We start from the raw sequence: 23,417 nt of genomic DNA on the forward strand, positions 1-23,417 counted from the left end.
CCGATTCCCACCAAGGCAGGGTGGCCCGAAAAAGAAAAACTTTCACCATCATTCACTCCATCACTGTCTTCCCAGAAGGGTGCTTTACACTACAGTTTTTAAACTGCAACATTAACACCCCTCCTTCAGAGTGCAGGCACTGTACTTCCCATCTCCAGGACTCAAGTCCGGCCTGCCGGTTTCCCTGAACCCCTTCATAAATGTTACTTTGCTCACACTCCAACAGCACGGTCAAGTATTAAAAACCATTCGTCTCCATTCACTCCTATCAAACATGCTCACGCACGCCTGCTGGAAGTCCAAGCCCCTCACACACAAAACCTCCTTTACCCCCTCCCTCCAACCTTTCCTAGGCCGACCCCTACCCCGCCTTCCTTCCACTACAGACTGATACACTCTTGAAGTCATTCTGTTTCGCTCCATTCTCTCTACATGTCCGAACCACCTCAACAACCCTTCCTCAGCCCTCTGGACAACAGTTTTGGTAATCCCGCACCTCCTCCTAACTTCCAAACTACGAATTCTCTGCATTATATTCACACCACACATTGCCCTCAGACATGACATCTCCACTGCCTCCAGCCTTCTCCTCGCTGCAACATTCATCACCCATGCTTCACACCCATATAAGAGCGTTGGTAAAACTATACTCTCATACATTCCCCTCTTTACCTCCAAGGACAAAGTTCTTTGTCTCCACAGACTCCTAAGTGCACCACTCACTCTTTTCCCCTCATCAATTCTTTGATTCACCTCATCCTTCATAGACCCATCCGCTGACACGTCCACTCCCAAATATCTGAATACATTCACCTCCTCCATACTCTCTCCCTCCAATCTGATATCCAATCTTTCATCACCTAATATTTTTGTTATCCTCATAACCTTACTCTTTCCTGTATTCACTTTTAATTTTCTTCTTTTGCACACCCCCAACAAATTCATCCACCAATCTCTGCAACTTCTCTTCAGAATCTCCCAAGAGCACAGTGTCATCAGCAAAGAGCAACTGTGACAACTCCCACTTTGTGTGTGATTCTTTATCTTTTAACTCCACTCCTCTTGTCAAGACCCTCGCATTTACTTCTCTTACAACCCCATCTATAAATATATTAAACAACCACGGTGACATCACACATCCTTGTCTAAGGCCTACTTTTATTGGGAAAGAATTTCCCTCTTTCCTACATACTCTAATTTGAGCCTCACTATCCTCGTAAAAACTCTTCACTGCTTTCAGTAACCTACCTCCTACACCATACACAAATAGGTATTATAAAAGCTGCAGAATCGTCTCGCTCTCTTTCTCTTGACTAACTCCAGGGACTCGTTGGAGATGAGACATTCTGGCAGGATGCCACTACCAGTTGTTGTGGCACAGATGTTGCACATGGGTTATCTTCAAGGTTTTCAATATTTCCACTAAACTCAGGTTCAACATCACTTTCCTCGAAAAGGAGAGTGTTAATTCAACAAGGAATTAGTGAATCCCTGGGGTTTGCCATGCTGTTTGCTCTAGCTGTTGCTCAATTGAACTGGTGCTTCCATTAGTCACTGTAGGGCCCAGATTTTTTTAATGCAGTGTACTCAGAGTGTGCAGACCCATTCTATACTGCCTAGGCCTATCAGACCTCAAGAGTCAAATTTGAATGCAGGAAAAAATAGAGTATTGATCAGTGTTCAGAGTGCTATGAGAAATGCATGGATCAATGGTCTAACAGAGGGTTAATAAGAGGTTTATTGTTCTGTATTATTATAATTAACCAAGGATCAGTAATCCAGTGAAGTCAGTGTGACTTTATTTTCATGTTATGAGGCATATCCCACCTTGAAATAATTGCAGTGTCATAAGATTTCCTTGCACATATGTTAGAAAACCAAAGCAATGAAAAATAGGTAACAAGTGCGTATTGTTCAAGTACATCACTGATTTTTCTGACTTCCATGTTTCTTAAATCTTGCCAGAATATCAACCAACAGATGTTGCATAATTCAACAGTATACCTCTGACCCACTAATTATACACCTCTAATGTATCTAAACAACTGTAGACTTCTAGAAACTTAAATAAAACATTAGCATACATGAAACAGGTTTACTAACCCTTTCAAGGTTTCCGACGTGTACTAGTACGGCTTACGCACCAGGGTTATTGACATTCTAGAATGCCTAAATTCTAGCACCTTCAAATCTAGTGAGAGAAAGCTGGTAGGCCTACATATGAAAGAATGGGTCAAGTGCACAATATAAAAAAAATCCTGCAGCACACAGTGCATAATGGGAAAAAAAAACTGACCGTGTTTTTTGTTTAAAACAGCGACTTTGCAATGTATTTTTGTATGGTATTTATGGTTGTATTCTAGTTTTCCTGGTCTCATTTTATAGAATGGAAGACATATTACAGAAATTGAGATGATTTTGATTGGTTTCACAATGAAAAGTACCTTGAAATTGAGCTCAAAGTAGCAGAAATGTTTGATTTTTACCAAATTTTAAAAGTAAACAATTCATGCGAAGTGTCCAGTACACGTCAACTGGTGAGTCTAATATTATTTCACAAGTGCACTGATATTATTTATTACCATTTCTACACCATTTCTATACTAATGCAGTAGTCTGCATAACAGTAAATTTTCTGTTTTTTGTGAGAAAAAAATTCAAAGTGGAGGTGACTGATGAACAGAGAAAATGTTATTTTAGTGCCAGGAATGTCTTTCTTGCTTATTCTGGACCCTATTTGGAAATTGGCATCTTCTGACCACTTTATTGGATACTTGAAATCAGTAAATGGGTGGTTTCTTGTACTCATTCGATAGAAAAAATGGAGTTCTAGTGAAATAGATATGATTTTTGTTGCCTAGTGCACTGAAATTGGCCGAAAACAGGGCTCAAAGTGGGCAAAATCGCCGATGCGTCAACATCGTCGAGACCGCTAACTTTGCAAAAGTATAATTCCGTAAGTTTTCCATCAAATTTCATGCTTTTGGTGTCATTATGATAGGGAAAAGATTCTCTATCATTTCATAAGAAAATTTTTTTTTTTTTTTCCAAAAAATTTTCGACCCTGAGAACGAGTTTAGGAGAGGGCCTCTCGACCCTGAGAGGGTTAATTACTGTACTTAGTAAGAATATTGCAGTACTACTGCTCTCAAAGTGGCAATTTTTAGAATTTTACTGGAACCGTTGAGCTCGTCACAGAGGTCTGGAAGCTGTGGTGTGTCAGGATTACTGTCTCATAGATAATTGTTTCATTGTGGATATGTGATGTAGGGGAGACATATGGGATACCTGAGGTAGAATCTAGATGATTTTCAGGTGTAGGTCTACTGCCATGGTACACAGTGTTCTTGGCTACCTTTTTAAACATTTCATCCAAGTGAAGTTGTTTCATACACCAAATGAAAATTCATTAGCTCTTGTTCTATCATGAAGGTTCATTGTTTTAGCCCTTTGATTATCTCATCTGATGATTCACTTAACCTATCAGTAGTACCCTGTAAGTTTTTTAGCTGCACCTCTTTCATCTTCATCACTGTTAACTTCACCACTTTCATTATTTATTAGGACTCAAAATAATGTCTATGGTTTTAGTTAATATGTACAGTGATGAACGGGTATTTCTTCGTCAGCATTCATCCACTTGGTCGGATTTTCTTCATTAACCCTTTCAGTGGCCATCACATAGAGCTGCATCGCTGAGGCCACGGACCCTCGTGTAGTTCTGCATCATAAGCTCATCTCAGTCAGATAAGCTTTGAGCAGTAAATTTTGACATATATATGAGATAGTGGGTCTATGCAGTGAGTGCACATTAAGCAAAAAAAAATCCTCCCCCACAGTGCACGATGAGAAAAGGAAAACTGACCATGTGTATGGTTTAAAATAACATATTTTTTCTTATTGTTTTTATTATTTTGTTGGCTGTTTCTCAGTATTACTTGATAGAGTGGAAGACATATTACTGAAATAAAGATTATTTTAGTTAGTCTCTGAATCGGAAGTACAGTGGAACCTTGGTTTCGCATAATGTAAATCCAATTAATCAGTTCCAGATACCCAAGAGTATAAACAAAAAATTCTTTTTATAGAGAATAACTATATTTTTACATACAGAAAACAATGAGAAATATATATAAAGGACTAATGAAATGGATAAATGAACATTTAACATTCACTTTTACCTCTATTGAAGAATCTTGTTAGCATATGGAAGACGGCAAGAAGAGGAGAGGGAGGAGAGGTTATCTCTACCACCATCACTACCACCCTCTACCACAGTTACTATCACCCTCTACTACCATCACTACTACCCTCTACCACAATCACTACCACCCTCTACCACCATCACTACTACCCTCTACCACAATCACTACCACCCTCTACCACCATCACTGCTGCCCCTCTACCACCCTCTTCCTCCATCACTACCACCCTCTACCACCATCACTACCACCCTCTTCCACCATCACTACCACCCTCTACCACCATCACTACCACCCTCTACCACCATCACTACCACCCTCTACCACTACCACCCTCTACCACCATCACTACCACCCTCTACTACCCTCCACCACCACCCTCTACCATCACCACTACCACCCTCTACCACCATCACTACCTTCCTTTACCACCATCACCAGCACCCTCTACCACCATCACTACCACCCTCTTCTGATGACTGACTCAGAACGCGTGGGATACTCTGTGTGGGTGCAGGCGGACATGTTTGGTGCGGCAGGCCATTGTCAACTCGACAAAAACTGGGACAAAATTTTGATAAAAAAAGTTGTCGAAAACCGAATTCGATGAAAACCAGGGGAAATGAAAACTGAGGTACCACTGTAGTTTGAAATTGGACTCAAAGTGGTGGAAATATTCATTTTTTTTTTTTCCCAAAAATTTTCCTGAGGGTGGGTAAGGCCCCCTACACCCCCCAGCCTGTTTTATGGGTTTTTAATAGATCTGATTTAATTATTGGGACACCATAAAACAAGTCTAATAATTCATGGTTATATTTTATTATCTCAGAAATCGTGTAAATCTTCTAATTTTGTGTGATTATGAATTGGAAATGGAAGACAAGTGTAATATAGGATAGGCCTGAGGATATGGCTAATGAACAGAGGAAATGTTGTTTTGTATACAGTGGAACCTCGGATTTTGGCCGTAATCCATTCCAGGAGGTTGGACTAAATCCGAAAAGGCTGAAAACCGAAGTAATATTTCCCATAAGAATTAATGTAAATACAATTAATCCGTTCCAGACCCCAAAAATATTAACAAAAAATGCATTTTTACATACACAAAACAATGAGAACTAAATAAAATAACTAATGAAATGGATAAATGAACATTTAACATCACATTTACCTTTATTGAAGATTCTTGTTTGCATATAGAAGACAGGGAGAAGGAGAGAGGGAGGACTGATTATTGTTTGCAAGGGGAATTCCCCTCCATAAGAACTTCAGGTATCAAGTCCCTATCCGGGGTTACTTCCCTTCTTTGTCATTTACTGGCAGTAGGACCTTCTTGAGAGTCACTGCAACCCTGTTGCACAAAAAAGCTGTCCTGAGAGGTCTGTTACTGACCTCTCTGACAGGAAGCAGAGAGTGTCCATAAATGGGGTTAAATCCGAGTGGGGTTCTGTAACAAGTGGCGTTCCACAGGGATCAGTCTTGGGCCCGTTGTTGTTTATAATATATATCAATGATCTTGATGAGGGAATTACTAGTGATATGAGCAAATTCGCCGATGACACAAAGATAGGTAGGATAATTGATTCAAACGTAGATGTTAGGGAACTTCAGGAGGATTTAAACAAACTCTATTCTTGGTCAGAAAAGTGGCAGATGCAGTTCAATGTAGATAAATGCAAGGTTCTGAAGCTTGGGAGTGCCCATAACCCTAGTACTTATAAATTAAATGATGTAGAACTTAGCCATACAGATTGCGAAAAGGACTTGGGGTTATCGTGAGCAGCAACCTTAAACCAAGACAGCAATGCCTAAGCGTACGTAATAAGGCAAATAGATTACTGGGATTTATATCAAGAAGTGTAAGCAACAGAAGTCCAGAGGTCATACTGCAGCTTTATACATCATTAGTAAGGCCTCACCTAGATTATGCAGCTCAATTCTGGTCTCCGTATTACAAAATGGACATAAATTCGTTAGAAAACATTCAGCGTAGGATGACTAAATTAATACATAGCATCAGAAATCTTCCTTATGAAGAAAGATTGAAGACTCTTAAGTTACATTCACTTGTTAGACGAAGAATGAGGGGAGACCTGATCGAAGTGTATAAGTGGAAGATAGGTATTAATAAAGGGGATATTAATAAGGTCTTGAGGATGTCTCTCCAAGAGAGAACGCGCAGTAATGGATTTAAATTAGATAAGTTTAGATTTAGAAAGGACATAGGAAAGTATTGGTTTGGAAATAGGGTAGTTGATGAGTGGAACAGTCTACCTAGTTGGGTTATTGAGGCTGGGACTTTGGGTAGTTTCAAATCTAGGTTGGATAAGTACATGAGTGGGAGGGGTTGGATTTGAGTGGGACTTTCACATCAAAGCTTATTTCTTGGGTGGCATTGAAAATTGGGTTGGGCAAATGTTTTGTTAGTGGGATGAATTGTAAAGGACCTGCCTAGAATGGGCCAGCAGGCCTCCTGCAGTGTTCCTCCTTTCTTATGTTCTTATGTTCTTATGATTTGCCTGAAGTGGGACAAGGTTTTGTCACTGAACATGTTGCATATATGATTTGTTTTAGCTTGGTCAGGGTGATGTTTTTCCACAAAACTTTGCACCTCCCTCTACTTTACACAAATGCCCTTAATCGTTGAAGAAGGCACCTTCTTCCCTCTCTCTTCCTCCTCCTCTGAACCCATTTCCTCAGCTGTGGTCTGTTGCTGTTGCAGATGAAGGTCTTGCAGCTCTTCATTGGTTAGCTCTTGGGCCCATGGTGGCTTATTTCACAGTCGCACTCAATAAACAACCACTAAAAACAATGGATTATAACGAAATGTTTGGATGAATGTGCGGAGAGACAGCCAGACTGACTTAAGCACGCGGCATGGTGGGCAGACATGTCCAATATGGCTGATTTCCGAGTTGCTGGCCAAAATCCAGGATAGAATTTTGGTTAAAAAGGTGGCCGAAATCTGATTTGGTCGATATCTTCACTGGCCGATATCTGGGGGGTCAACTGTATCAGTGTTATTGACCAGCTGCATTAATTTTTGGAATATGGCCATTTGGTGCCTTTATGGTATGCTCATAATTTTTGGTAAAAATATGCAGAGAAAAGTGGATTTTTTTCCCAATTTTATATTTTTAGGATTATGATCGAATTTTGGATTTTATCTTTTCTGTTTTTTGACCAAAGTTATTGTAAACAAGCCAAGAGATGTGGTAGTTGCAGCCTCTCAAAAGGAATCCCTAGCTTTTACATGTTATAATGACTTTGCTTCATGTGAATATGCTTCATGCATCATCAGTCAGGATTATATCTGTCGCGTAAAGCGAGGGACATCCATATCTGGGGGTTGATGTGTCAGCAGATAGGAATAAGAAAAATAAAGTAAACTATTGAAAAGACAAGGAATTAATAGCGTGTTGAGTCAAACTTCTGTGCAAAGATATAACCTGTAGTTACCAGCGGTCGCAATACAGTGGACCCCCGCTTAACGATCACCTCCAAATGCGACCTATTATGTAAGTGTATTTATGCGAGTGCGTTTGTACGTGTATGTTCGGGGGTCTGAAATGGACTAATCTACTTCACAATATTCCTTATGGGAAAAAATTCGGTCAGTACTGGCACCTGAACATACTACTGGAATGAAAAAAGTTCGTTAACCGGGGGTCCACTGTATACACAACGAGAAGCAATTATTACTACAGAAAAAGCGTCCTTCCTCCAAAATTTGCACCAGTCAACTATAGTGATAATATAGCATTTATTGTGGTGGAGACGGAAAAAACAAAAATAGAAAAGCCAGATACAGCGATTGATAAACAAAGAGGTCGACTGTACGTCATTGTAGGAGCTGCCAGATATCACCAGCTCTTCAACACGCAAGTTATACTTTTGTATCAGTCAAATCACATATTACTCGGGTAGATAATTTCCAGTAGATCCTTCATGTGTTAGCTCAAATCACCGACCAGTATGTTTTAAATAAGTGACCCACTGATCAGAGCAGATCGACTGGTCCGAACCCTTGACTGGTCCGAACCCGGGACTGGTTTCAAACTGTTTCGTTGGACAATAAAGCAGACTGTAAACGGATGGGTTTGTAGGCGCCCTTATAAACACAAACATTAAAAATCAGGAACGTGACGGTAAGCTGTCCAATATACAAATAGAGTTAGAAACAGAAATACAAATAGCTAGAGCTTCATTTAAGGTTATTAATATAATATTCAAGAGGTTGCTAGTAGAATTGCAGTAAATCAACCATTCAAATCATTATGAAGCTGTGTGTAGTCTGTGGTCAGTCAAACAAACGGGCTTCCACATGGATAAATTGTCATTTTTGTGGAAATTGGTGTCACGCTCCTTGTGCAGATATCCCAGAATTAGCTACAAGCAGTATTAAAACAGAGAAGTGTTTTTGGGTATGCCCAAATGAGGAAAATCTGTGGACTAAAATCACAAGGGTATTAAAAGAGGATAACATCAAAGCTGCTTTCATAGAAAACCTGGACGCTTTCTACAACAGATGGGAACATAAAAAGTCTGGGCTGAATGGTACTGCCCTTGATACTGGCCATGTAGTCACAAACTGTAAGGCTGGAGGTGATGTCCTGGTAGTCAGTAAATGTGGGGCTGATAGGGCTGTCCTGGGAGACAGTAATGGTGAAGCTGGAGGTGCTGTCCTGGGAGACAGAAATGGTGAAGCTGGAGATACTGTCCTGGGAGACAGTAATGGTGAAGCTGGAGATTTTGTCCAGGTAGTCGGGAATTATACGCAGGAAGGAATACATATAAATGACCTCATAGAGGACAGGAGCCATAGTAGGGAAACAAGTGTAGTCAAAGATAAGATAAAACCAATATTGCAAACTAGAAATACTGCAGGAAATAGCAAACAAGAGGACTCCAATAGCAATAGTGAGGATAAATTACCAAAAACAACTGGTGGGAGCTCCATTGTTGGTGCTAGGGAGGATAGGAGTAAGACAGGGAAACATGCACCAACAGGGAATACAGTCACAGAAACCCAAGGCAAACGGAAACCAAGCCTGTGCACATACTATGCACTTGGTATCTGCTGGCATGGGAAATCTGGAAAAACAGATGGGACATGCAACTATGACAACCCTAGAAAATGTCATGCCCATATGACAACAGGAAAATGCAAACTCCCTTCCTGTAAGCTTTTTCACCCTGAAATGTGTACCTCTTCAGTACAGGAAAGACTGTGCTATAACTTAAATTGCCAGGCATACCATCTAAAGGGGACAAAAAGATACAAAACATCCAGGCCATGGGAAAACCTGGGTAGCCACAGCCACTCAAGAGGGAGAGGTTTTTTAGTGCCAGGAAGGAAAAAAAACTGGCAGGAAATGGCAGAAATCGCACACCAAATCCAGTCATTCCTGGAGTGGAACCACAGTCGATGGCCTCCACTCCAAACCAACAGATACAGATACTAATGCCGGAAAAAAAATATCCCCCCAGTACCAACAATACCACCAGTCCGATAACATTCTTCTTTGCAAATATACAGGGTCTAAAGCCAGCAACAAACAACAAAATACCTTTCATCCGTGGACTGCTTGCAGAGGCAAAGGCAATGTTCGCGGCTTTCACTGAGACCCACATAAAGGATCACTTGGACAACGAAATATGGATCCCAGGTTACAACCTATACAGATGTGACAGAGTGAACAGGCAAAAGGGGGGGGGGTTGGCCTGTACATTGCAGAGTCACTTGTTTGCACAGAACTGCTTAATGCCTCAAATGACGTAGTGGAAGTTTTAGCAGTAAAGGTCGAGAACCAAAACCTAGTCATTGTGGTAGTCTACAAGCCTCCGGATGCAACATCCCAGCAATTCCAGGAACAGCTGTTAAAAATTGACCACTGTCTGGAAAATCTTCCAGCTCCTGCACCCAACATCTTGCTCCTGGGGGATTTCAACTTAAGGCACCTAAAATGGAGGAATATAGCAAATAATATTGTTGCAGTAATAACACCAGGAGGCAGCTCTGATGAAAACTCACACTCACACGAGCTTTTAAATCTCTGCACAAAATTCAATTTAAACCAGCAAATAATAGAGCCTACTAGACTGGAGAATACACTAGACCTCATCTTCACTAACAATGATGATCTGATAAGAAATGTCACCATATCAAAAACAATATACTCAGATCACAACATAATTGAGGTTCAGACATGTATGCGTGGAGCCCCAGACCGACAAAATGAGACTAGTCACGAGGGAGCATTCACCAAATTCAACTTCAATAACAAAAACATAAAGTGGGACCAAGTAAACCAAGTCCTAACCGATATAAGCTGGGAAGATATACTAAGCAACACAGACCCAAACTTATGCCTAGAACAGATTAACTCGGTGGCACTCGATGTATGCACAAGGCTTATTCCTCTAAGAAAAAGGAGGAGTAGATGTAAAATAGAAAGAGACAGGCGCTCCCTTTACAGGCGACGGAAAAGAACAGAGCGGCTAAAAGAGGTCAATATATCTGAAATGCGCAGGGAGACACTGGTCAGAGAAATAGCAAGCATCGAACTTAAGCTAAAAGAATCCTTTAGGAGTCAGGAATCGCGGGAAGAACTAAAAGCCATAAATGAAATCGAAAGAAACCCAAAGTATTTCTTCTCCTATGCCAAATCAAAATCGAGAACAACGTCCAGTATTGGGCCCCTACTTAAACAAGATGGGTCCTACACAGATGACAACAAGGAAATGAGTGAGCTACTCAAGTCCCAATATGACTCAGTTTTTAGCAAGCCGCTAACCAGACTGAGAGTCGAAGATCAAAATGAATTTTTTATGAGAGAGCCACAAAATTTGATTAACACAAGCCTATCCGATGTTATCCTGACGCCAAATGACTTCGAACAGGCGATAAATGACATGCCCATGCACTCTGCCCCAGGGCCAGACTCATGGAACTCTGTGTTCATCAAGAACTGCAAGAAGCCCCTATCACGAGCCTTTTCCATCCTATGGAGAGGGAGCATGGACACGGGGGTCGTCCCTCAGTTACTAAAAACAACAGACATAGCCCCACTACACAAAGGGGGCAGTAAAGCAACAGCAAAGAACTACAGACCAATAGCACTAACATCCCATATCATAAAAATCTTTGAAAGGGTCCTAAGAAGCAAGATCACCACCCATCTAGAAACCCATCAGTTTCACAACCCAGGGCAACATGGGTTTAGAACAGGTCGCTCCTGTCTGTCTCAACTACTGGATCACTACGACAAGGTCCTAAATGCACTAGAAGACAAAAAGAATGCAGATGTAATATATACAGACTTTGCAAAAGCCTTCGACAAGTGTGACCATGGCGTAATAGCGCACAAAATGCGCGCTAAAGGAATAACAGGAAAAGTCGGTCGATGGATCTATAATTTCCTCACTAACAGAACACAGAGAGTCGTCGTCAACAGAGTAAAGTCCGAGGCAGCTACGGTGAAAAGCTCTGTTCCACAAGGCACAGTACTAGCTCCCATCTTGTTCCTCATCCTCATATCCGACATAGACAAGGATGTCAGCCACAGCACCGTGTCTTCCTTTGCAGATGACACCCGAATCTGCATGACAGTGTCTTCCATTGCAGACACTGCAAGGCTCCAGGCGGACATCAACCAAATCTTTCAGTGGGCTGCAGAAAACAATATGAAGTTCAACGATGAGAAATTTCAATTACTCAGATAAGGTAAACATGAGGAAATTAAATCTTCATCAGAGTACAAAACAAATTCTGGCCACAAAATAGAGCGAAACACCAACGTCAAAGACCTGGGAGTGATTATGTCGGAGGATCTCACCTTCAAGGACCATAACATTGTATCAATCGCATCTGCTAGAAAAATGACAGGATGGATAATGAGAACCTTCAAAACTAGGGAGGCCAAGCCCATGATGACACTCTTCAGGTCACTTGTTCTATCTAGGCTGGAATATTGCTGCACTCTAACAGCACCTTTCAAGGCAGGTGAAATTGCCGACCTAGAAAATGTACAGAGAACTTTCACGGCACGCATAACGGAGATAAAACACCTCAATTACTGGGAGCGCTTGAGGTTTCTAAACCTGTATTCCCTGGAACGCAGGAGGGAGAGATACATGATTATATACACCTGGAAAATCCTAGAGGGACTAGTACCGAACTTGCACACGAAAATCACTCACTACGAAAGCAAAAGACTTGGCAGACGATGCACCATCCCCCCAATGAAAAGCAGGGGTGTCACTAGCACATTAAGAGACCATACAATAAGTGTCAGGGGCCCGAGACTGTTCAACTGCCTCCCAGCACACATAAGGGGGATTACCAACAGACCCCTGGCAGTCTTCAAGCTGGCACTGGACAAGCACCTAAAGTCAGTTCCTGATCAGCCGGGCTGTGGCTCGTACGTTGGTTTGCGTGCAGCCAGCAGCAACAGCCTGGTTGATCAGGCTGTGATCCACCAGGAGGCCTGGTCACAGACCGGGCCGCGGGGGCGTTGACCCCCGAAACTCTCTCCAGGTAACTCCAGGTATCACTTGATGCAAAAATGGCAAATCTACCTTAGTGCAGATATTTCTTGTTTTATGCTGTAGCTACACTCTAGGCTCTTGGCAGCTGTACTAAGCTCATTCAGGTCATAAACAGTTATGTATGATGAGAATATTTAATGTACTTTGCAAGTCTTACCAGTTGCATATAATACCCACATATTGCATGTACGGATTTATAGATAGAAATAGGACATTGCATAACAGTGAATTTGTATAAAGTGAAGGAGACCCATATAGTGGTGCCATTGCTTTTGTATGAGTGTGAAGCATGTTCTTTGATTGTTGTGGTAAGTAGGAGACTGGAGAATGTGGAGATGTCATTTATGAGAGCAATGTGTGGTGTGTATATAATTCATTGGGCAGAGGAATGGTTGTTGATATGGTTTGGTCATTTAGAAACAACAAAGCAAGATAGGTTGACCAAGAGGTTGTATAAATTTGTGGTAGATGTATGGTTTAGGATACATACCATGATGGTTTGGAAGTTTATGGAGGAGGTTTTAAATGAGAGTTTCTTAAGCATATAGCAAGCATGAGCATACTTGATTGAAGTGAGTGAAGATGAGTGGTTTCCTAAAATATTACATACTGTTACAATGTGAGCAAGATAACATTTATGATGGGATTCAGGAGAAACTAGTGAATTGTACTTGAGTTCTGGAGATGGAAAGTACAGTGTTTGTACTCTGATAGATAGGTGGGGCATTGCAGTTTAGAGGGTCATGCACTTCTGGCAAAACAGCTATGAAATGAATAATGGTTAATGTTTTTCTTCCTTGATCTTGCTACCTAGGCAAGTAATGGTCAGTTTGGTGAAAGAGTACATGTCTTACAATTAAAATAAATGGCATGTATTTAAAACATAATATAATGAATTTGTGAATCTTGCTTCCTATATCTTTGTACAGGTCAGTGGGAACGTGTCAGAGAGGTAATGATGGATCCAGATCCTTCAAATCGATTGTTGTTCACTCCGAGGCTGTACACTGCAGAACAGTGGAGTGCCAGTCTCACTGTTGATAACCTTCCTGGTTTACCAGCATACCATACTCGAACCCTAGTATTCTCTACTCCAGCTTCAGCTTCAGAACTGGATTGTGACACACAGTTAGAATGGATTGTAGAACTTTATCCAAAGGTAAGAATATTGAAAACTCTCATCACCTTGCTCTTATCTATGTCCACTTATAAATTCTTTCTCTTACAGTCTCTCCCTGAATTATCCACAAGCTTTTGCAACTTCTCTTAAGAATTTCCAAAAACAACTGTGTTATTGGCAAAGAATAAATGTGACAACTTCCATTGTCTCTTCATTGCACATCTTTCCCCATGGTGGCCTGTGGCCTGGTGAGGCTTCGGGCCACTTCTCTTAAGAATTTCCCAAAACAACTGTGTCGTTGGCAAAGAATAAATGTGACAATTTCCATTGTCTCTTCATCGCACATTTTTCCCCATGGTGGCCCGTGGCCTGGTGAGGCTCCAGGTTCAATTCCCAGCGAGGGTTGAAACAGTTTGCGCGTTTCCTTACACCGGTTGTCTATGTTCACTCATTAGTTTCAGATAGGTACCTGGGTGTTAGTAGACTGGTGTGGGTTTCATCCAGGAACAAAATTGACTTAATTTGCCCGAAATGCTCTGCATAGCAAGCAGCTTTCTATATAGTATGTCACTGATGTCAACTAGGCCTGTATATCTTGTACATGTACTTTTAGAAATAAAGATATTATTATTAACACCCTAGCACTGATTTATTAACCCTTTGAGTGTCACAAGCCCCTTTCTGAAACTGTCATTCTATGTCGAAAAATTTTTAGAAAAAAAATATTTTTTCTTGTGAAATGATAGAGAATCTTTTCCTGATGGTAATGACACCAAAAGTACGAAATATTATCAAAAACTTATGGTATTACGCTCCCACGAAGTTAGTGATCTCGGCGATATATACGCATTGGTGATTTCGCCTAATTTGAGCCCTATTTTCAGCCAATTCCATTGTTCCAGTCAACCAAACTCATAGCTATTTCTTTAGAACTCCATTTTTTATATCAATTGAGTACAAGAAACCACCCATTTACCGATTTCCACCACCCAATAAAGTGGTCAGAAATTGGCAATTTGTCGAATTTCACACAAATTTCAAAAGATGCCAATTTCAAAATAGGGCCCAGAATAAACAATGCAGACATTCATGGCACTAAAATAACATATTCTCTGTTCATTAGTCACATCTCTAGGCCCCTCTTATATTACTCTTGCTTTCTATTTTGATTTTTTATTCACACAAAAAATAGAAGATTTACTGTTATGCAGACTACTGCATTATTGTAAAAATGGTATAACACCAGTGCACTAGTGAAAGAATATTAGACTTCCCAGTTGACGTGTATTGGACATGTGGTGTGATTTGCTTACTCTTGAACATTGGTAAAAATCGAACATTTCCGCTACTTTGAGCTTAATTTCAAGGTCGTTTTCATCATGAAACTAATCAAAATCATCTGAATTTCTGTAATATGTTTTCCATTCTATCAAATGAGACCAAGAAAACAAGAATACAACCATAAATACTATATGAAAATACATCTCAAATTCGGCATTTTAACCCTTTCAGGGTCTGTCCCATAGATCTACGGCTTTACGTTCAGGGTCCAAACCGTAGATCTACGTCGTGAGCTCAGCTCACTCTGATAAACTGTGAGTGGTACATTTGGGCCTAGATATGAGAGAATACATCTGTGTGGTATGTGTGCACCACATAAAACAGATCCTGCAGCACACTGTGTATAATGAGAGAAAAAAACTGAAATCATGATTTTTCGATTAAAACAGCGACTTTGCAGTGTTTTTTCATATGTTTTTTATAGTTGTATTTGCGATTTCTTGGTCTCATTTGATAGAATGGAAGACATATTACAGAAATAGAGATGATTTTGATTGGTTTTAGCACTGGAAATGGCTTGAAACTGTGTTCTAAGTAGCAGAAATGTTAAATTTTTGCCGATATTCAAGAGTAAACAAACGACGTCACACATCTAATACACGTCAGCTGGTGGGTCTAATATACATTCACAAATATGGTGATGATATTTATACAATTATTACAGTACTGCATAACAGTAAATCTTCTATTTTTTTGTGTGAATAAAAATTCATTATGTGAATAAAAAATCAAAATGGAATTTATTTGTAAAGCCTCAAAATGTAACTAATGAACAGAGGAAATGTTAGTTTAGTTCCAGGAATACCTACATTGTTTATTCTGGAGCCTATTTTGAAATTGGAATATTTTGAATTTTGTGTTAAATTGGCCAAATTAACAATTTCCGATCACTTTATTTTGTAGTTGAAACAGTTGACTTGGTGATTTCTTGTGCTCAATCGATAGAATAGAAGTAATACTAGTGAAATAGCTAAGAATTTGGTTGATTGGAATAATGTAATTGGCCTAAAATGGGAGTCAAAGTCGGCAAAATCGCCGATTCGTAAATATCGCTGACACATCAAAATTCGCGAGAGCATAATTTCGTCAATTTTCCACCAAATTTCGTACTTTTTGTTTTATTACCTTCACAAAAAGATTCTCCACGATTTCATAAGAAAAAATAATTTTTTTTTTTAAATTCTTGGACACTGGGGCACCACTTCAGATTTGGGCCTTGGACCCTGAAAGGGTTAATCCAATAACATGATCAGTTTTTTTTTCTCATTATGTACTGCGTGTTGCAGGATTTTTTTTATACAGTGCACACTGACCACACAGACCCATTCTCTCACATGTGGGCCTTCCAGCTAGTGAGTGGCATTGTGAGAGTTAGTGAGTGGCATTGTGAGAGTTAGTGAGTGGCATTGTGAGAGTTAGTGAGTGGCATTGTGAGAGTTAGCGAGTGGCATTGTGAGAGTTAGCGAGGGTTTCACAAGGTTAGGTTAAAGATCCCTATCTTTATTAATAAGCTGTTTACAGGTTAAGGATTCCTAACTTTATTGACAAGCTAAGAGCTGTTACCTACATCAGCACATTTGAAAGCATTTTTAATTGTTATGAGACATACAAGTAGGGAACAGGATGAAGTTGGAGCCATCTGTGGACCAGCATTTTTATTTGATCATCTGACTTGATCTCATTGACATCATAATGCTGTACGAATGTGTTCCATACTCAAGTCATCCTGGGGATAAATGATCTCTGATGAAGTGATGTTCTGAAGTAGGGTACAGCCAGAGTGAAGTTGCTGCTTTCTGCCCGTCTTGTGGTATAGAAGCTTGCTTCAGGCTGTCATCGAAGTGGATCCAAGTGTGGTACTTTGACAATATTGGCCTTGTACATAACTGTAAGGTCACCCACATCCCTCCTGTGTTGAAGGCTCTGCTGAAATGACAGATCTATCCAGGATTGGTCCAGGCGAGAGATGAGACGTCTTGCTCTGTTCTGTACTATGTACAGCATTCGCAGATGAGAAGGGGGGCAGGCGAACCAAGAAAGTGGAGCATACTCAAGGTGTGAGCGTACTTGTGTCTCATACAGAATCTTGCAACCCCTACTGTCGAACAAATGCGAGATACGTCAAAGTGCTGTAAGCTTCCTGGCTGCCTTTCTTGCAAGATTTACAACATAGTTCTTAATGGTCAGTTTGCAGTTGGATTTCACCCCAAGTATACATACATCAGCTTCTTCCCCGGGTACCAACATTTTCTCATTCATTCTTACTACAGCTCCGGCATTACCATCATGGTGCCTAGAGACCATCATCATTTATATTTTCTCAGGTGCAAATGTTACCTACCATTGGTTTCTCCAGACTGATACAACTCTTAGCTGGTGATTGATGTAGCTTTGAGCAGCTGGCATTTCTTCTCTTGGATAAGTGAATGTCAGAGTACATTCGTCTTCATATGCATGAGATTCTGGGATGAGATGAAGAACGTCATTGAAGTAGACACTCCTTAACAATGGCCCAAGCACACTTCCCCATGGAACACTTGCCCCAATAGGATGTCTTGCTAAGATTCTGTTCCATTGAGAATTACCCTTAGAGATCTACCATGAAGGTAATCGCTGAGGAGACATAGTGTAGAGCATGCAATTCCCAGTGCTTGCAGTTTTGCCAAGAGGCCCTGGTACCACACTCAGTCGAAAGCACCAGCAATGTCCAGTGCTACCACGCAGCTGACTTTGCATTCATCCAGTGACTGGTGCCATTTAGTGGAGAGGTTTAACAACAGATCAGCAGCAGAGTAACCTTTTCTGAAGCATATTGATGGTCACAAAGAAGCGAGTGGTAGTCGAAAACTTCTGTCATCCGTCTCAAGGATCTTGCCAGTGATTGACAGGAGTGACACTGGTCTGTAGTTCCTGATTTCCACTCTTCTCTTCTTTTTGTAAACAGGGACTACATTGGCCTCTTTCCACAGAGAAGGCCATTTACACTGTGCTAGGCAGTGCTGATAGATGTGAGTTAACCCTTTCTGGGTCCGTGCTGTAGATCTACGGCTTTACATTGAGGGTCTAAACCGTAGATCTATGCCAAAATACTATCTGTGTCAGATTTAGCACGAGAAGGCTGGTAGGCCTACATCTGAGAGAATGGGTCTGGGTGGTCAGTGTGCACATTATAGAAAAAATCAGGATGCCTGCATGGCATTGTGGACATGCTGCCAAAGTAGCTTTGTTCATCATGCCTGGGGGCAAGGAAGCTCTCACTCCCCACTCACTCTCCAAGTGAATTCTGACTCTTCTCTTCACGACTTACAGTTCTAAGACTGATGGAAGTGGATCTGAAGAGGAATTCTATGGTTTGGAACCATATGGTACCATTGTTCCATATAGTACAATGGTACCATATGGTACAATGGTGCCATGTCATACAGTGGTATCATATGGTACAATATACCATATGGTACAATATACCGTATGGTACAATATACCATATGGTACATTATACCATATGGTACATTATACCATATGGTACATTGTATTATATAGTACAGGGTACAGGGACCCTAATAGAAATAAGTCTGTCTGACTTTTTTGGGTTATCCTAGGTTCTCCAAACATATGCTGCTAAGTATGATCTATGTAACTTTATTTGTGTATTCCTAAATAAACTTACTTAGGATGCCACATGTGCTTGAGTAACTTTATTCAGGTGTACAGAAATACAGTTACATAGATTATCATACATAGCAGCATATGTATAAAATCCTAGGATAACCCAAAAAAGTCATGGTGACTTATTTCCATAGGGATCGTTGTATTTGTACCATATGGTGTCCTGTACTGTATGGTACCCTGTACCATATGGTAGCCTGTACCATATGGTAGCCTGCACCATATGTTATCCTGTACCATATGGTAGCCTGTACCATATGGTAGCCTGTACCATATGGTAGCCTGCACCATATGGTACCCTGCACCATATGGTACCCTGCACCATATGGTATCCTGTACTGTATGGTACCCTATACCATATAGTATGATGTGCTATATGGTACCCTGTAACATATGATACCATGTACCATATGGTCAGTAGGTGGTGTTGATGCCACGAGGCACCAGCCAAGACTGAGTGAGTGGCAACGCAAGTCACTGACTCGGCAGTTTCCAAGACAAAGCGCTTTGTCATCCACCTCAAGGAACATGTCGAGTGGCTGTACATTTGTAAATATATAATAGAACATTACTAATATACAACATTTTTGCATATTTTTGTTGTAAACAACTATTGTAAATGAAATAATGATGAAAATATTAGTGTGTTTATTGTGTTGAATACAACAGTATCATGTAGTACCATATGGTACAATGTACCATATGGTACAATATACCATATGGTACCATTGCACCATATGGTACCATTGTACCAAATGGTGCCATTGTACCATATTCTACCATATGGTGCCATTGTACCATATGGTACCATTGTACCATATGGTACCATTGTACCATATGGTACCATTGCACCCTATGGCACCATTGTACCATATGGTACCATTGTATTCAACACAATAACCGCACTAATATTTTCATCATTTTGTTTACAATAAACTTGTAAACAGGTTTTGTATGCAATATAATGATAAACAAATTAGTGCAGTTATTGTGTTGAATACACTGAGTGTACACTTATACAATATACATTATATGGGTCTGACAGGCCACAAATGTTACTAGAAAAAAAAGAAAAAAATTAGTAAAGAAAAGAAAAAAGTATAAAAAACGTAAAATAAAAAAATGCGATTTTGCGGAAGTCGCTGATGTTGCCATCACCCGATCATTTTGGGTTAACTTCCCGCTGTTGTATCTCAGTAAGTACTGATCAGAATTTTTTATTTTGTTTTGTTTTATTACCTTCACAAAAATATTATCTTTAATTCTGTAATTTTTTTTTTTTTTTTTTTTTTTTTTTCCCAAAATTTCTTGGATACTGGGGCACCCCTTCAGATTTTGGCCTTGGACCCTGAAAGGGTTAACCCTTTCAGGGTTTCGGCCGTACTAGTATGGCTTACGAACCAGTGCCCATGACGTACTAGTACGCATAAATTCTAGCACCTTCAAATCTAGTGAGAGAAAGCTGGTAGGCCTACATATGAAAGAATGGGTCTATGTGGTCACTGTGCGCAGTATAAAAAAAATCCTGCAGCACACAGTGCGTAATGAGAAAAAAAAAACTTTGTGTTTTTGGTTTAAAACAGCAACTTTGCACTGTATTTTCGTATGGTATTTATTGTTGTATTCTACTTTTCCTGGCCTCATTGTATAGAATGGAAGACATATTACAGAAATTGAGATGATTTTGACTGGTTTTACAATGAAAAGTACCTTGAAATTGAGCTCAAAGTAGCAGAAATGTTCGATTTTTACCAAAGTTCAAAACTAAGCAAATCATGCTAAGCGTACAATACACGTCAACTGGTGAGTCCAATATTCTTTCACAAGTGCGCTGATATTATTTATACCATTTCTACACTAATGCATTAGTCTGCATAACAGTAACTCTTATTTTTTTTGTGAGAATAAAAAATCAAAGTGGAAAGCAAAAGAAATGTAAGAAGGGCCTGGGCACGTGACTAATGAACAGAGAAAATGTTATTTTAGTGCCAGGAATGTCTTTCTTGTTTATTCTGTACCCTATTTGGAAATTGGCATCTTTTGAAATTTGTGTGAAATTGGCAAAATTGCTAAATTCTGACCACTTTATTGGATAGTTGAAATCGGTAAATGGGTGGTTTCTTGTACTCATTCGATAGAAAAAAACGGAGTTCTAACAAAATAGTTATGAATTTTGTCAACTAGTACACTGGAATTGGCCGAAAATAGGGCTCAAAGTGGGCAGAATCGCTGATGCGTAAACATCGTCGAGACTGCTAACTTCGCGAGAGCATAATTTCGTAAGTTTTCCATCAAATTTCATACTTTTGGTGTCATTATGATTGGGAAAAGATTCTCTATCTTTTCATATGAAATTTTTTTTTTTAAATTTTGGCGACCCTGAGAATAGGTCTCTGAGAGAGCCTGGTGACCCTTAAAGGGTTAAGGAGTACATAGACACTGAAAAATAAAAACCCCAACAAGTGTTCAACTGTGATGAAACAGGCCTGTTTTGGAAGAAAATGCCAAACAGGACCTACATTAGTCAGGAGGAAAAGGCACTCCCAGGACACAAGCCTATGAAAGACAGGCTAACTCTAATGTTTTGTAGTAATGCTAGTGGGGATTGCAAAGTGAAGCCTTTACTCATGTATCACTCTGAAACTCCCAGAGTGTTCAAGAAAAACAATGTTGTCAAGACTAAATTGTGTGTGATGTGGAGAGCAAACAGTAAGGCATGGGCCACTAGGGACATTTTCCTGGACTGGTACTATGAAGTGTTTGGCCCCACTGTGAAAAAGTACCTCCTGGAAAATGTCACTCAAGTGCCTCCTGGTAATGGACAATGCTCCTGCTCATCCTCACGACTTGCAAGAGCAAACTGCGGGGGAGTTGAGCTTTATCAAAGTGAAGTTTTTTCCTCCTAATACCACTCCTCTCCTCCAGCCCATGGACCAGCAGGTCATTTCAAACTTCAAAAAACTGTACACCAAAGCAATGTTTCAAAAGTACTTTGAAGTGACCTCAGACACTGAACTGACCCTAAGAGAGTTCTGGAAAGATCACTTCAGTATCCTCATTTGCATAAATCTTATAGGTAAGACTTGGGAGGGAGTGACTTGCAGGACTTTGAACTCTGCTTGGAGAAAATTGTGGTCACAATGTGTACAAGAGAGGGATTTTGAAGGGTTTGGGGCTAACCCTCAGGAGACTATGCCAGTTGTGGAATTTATTGTGGCATTGGGGAAGTCCATGGGGTTGGAGGTTTGTGGCGAGGATGTGGAAGCATTGGTGGAGGACAACGATGAAGAGCTAACCACTACAGAGCTGCAAGAGCTTCAGGTGCAACAGCAACAGATCACAGCTTCAGAGGAGGAGGAAGAGAGAAGGAGGAAGTTGCCTTCGTCAAAGATTAAGGAAATGTGGACAAAGATGCAAGCACTTATGGATGAATATTATCCTGACACAGCTGTTGTAAGCCATATTGGCAACATGTACAATGACACTCTTGTGTCCCATTTTAGGGAAATCTTAAAGGGATGCGAGAAGCAGAGCTCTCTGGACAAATATTTTGTGCGACAGGGGTCCAGTGACTCTCAAGTTGTTCCCAGTGGTATTAAAAAACCAAGAAGGGAGGTAACCCCAGAAAAGTACTTGTTACCCAAAGTCTTTATGGAAGGGGATTACCCTTCCAAACAATAGAACACCTTCATCCTCTCCCCTCCACCTGTATCATCACTCATCAACAAGTCCACAATAAAGGTGTCATTTCAGTACTGTTTATTGTGCATGTCTCACTGTTTTCTGTGTAGGGAAATGTATATTTCATGTAAAAAAAATGATTTTGTTTAATACTTTTGGGTGTCTGGACTGGATTAATTGGATTTCCATTATTTCTTATGGGGAAAATTAATTCGGCTAAAGGCTAGCTCTCTGGAATGGATTACCCCCTTCATGGTTCAAGGCCAAAATCTGAAGTGGTGCTCCGGTGTCCAAGAAATTTTGAAAAAAAAAAAAAAAAATTCTTACAGAATTAAAGAGCATATTTTTGTGAAGGAAATAAGGCAAAAAAAAAAAAACAAAAAAAAAATTCTGACCAGTACTTACCGAGATACAATGGCTGGAAGTTGATCCAAAGGTGGCGGCAACATCAGTGACTTTAGCAAAATCCCATTTTTTTATTTTATGTTTTTTATACTTTTTCTTTTCTTTTCTAATTTTTTTCTTTTTCTAATAACATTTGTGGTCTGTGAGACCAGTATAATGTATATTGTATAAGTGTACACTCATTGTATTCAACACAATAATTGCACTAATTTGTTTATCATTATATTGCTTACAAAACTTGTTTACAAGTTTATTGGAAACAAAATGATGAAAATATTAGTGTGGTTATTGTGTTGAATACAACAGTACCATATAGTACCATATGGTACAAGGCCACACCACAACAATAACAACAAACATGGCTGCCACCAGCCCATCCTCCCCTCTCTTCCCCGGATTCAACCTACCAAGTAGTCTCTCAGGTATGACCAACGATCCAGATACCCTAAAGT

The 23,417-nt window shown here is 40.1% G+C and overlaps 1 protein-coding gene across 4 annotated transcripts in view; it reads left to right on the plus strand.

Moving 5' to 3' along the window:
• LOC128693198 (BTB/POZ domain-containing protein 17-like) overlaps positions 1-23,417 on the plus strand; it is a 341,893-nt gene that overhangs the window by 273,498 nt on the left and 44,978 nt on the right. For all 4 annotated transcript variants that reach the window (XM_070089517.1, XM_070089518.1, XM_070089519.1 and 1 more), the window contains exon 8: positions 13,682-13,911. In XM_070089517.1, the coding sequence (XP_069945618.1) occupies positions 13,682-13,911 (230 nt within the window). The remainder of the gene's footprint in view (positions 1-13,681; positions 13,912-23,417) is intronic.

The sequence above is a fragment of the Cherax quadricarinatus genome, chromosome 28 (assembly GCF_038502225.1).
Source record: "Cherax quadricarinatus isolate ZL_2023a chromosome 28, ASM3850222v1, whole genome shotgun sequence".
In the NCBI taxonomy this organism is placed as follows: domain Eukaryota; kingdom Metazoa; phylum Arthropoda; class Malacostraca; order Decapoda; family Parastacidae; genus Cherax; species Cherax quadricarinatus.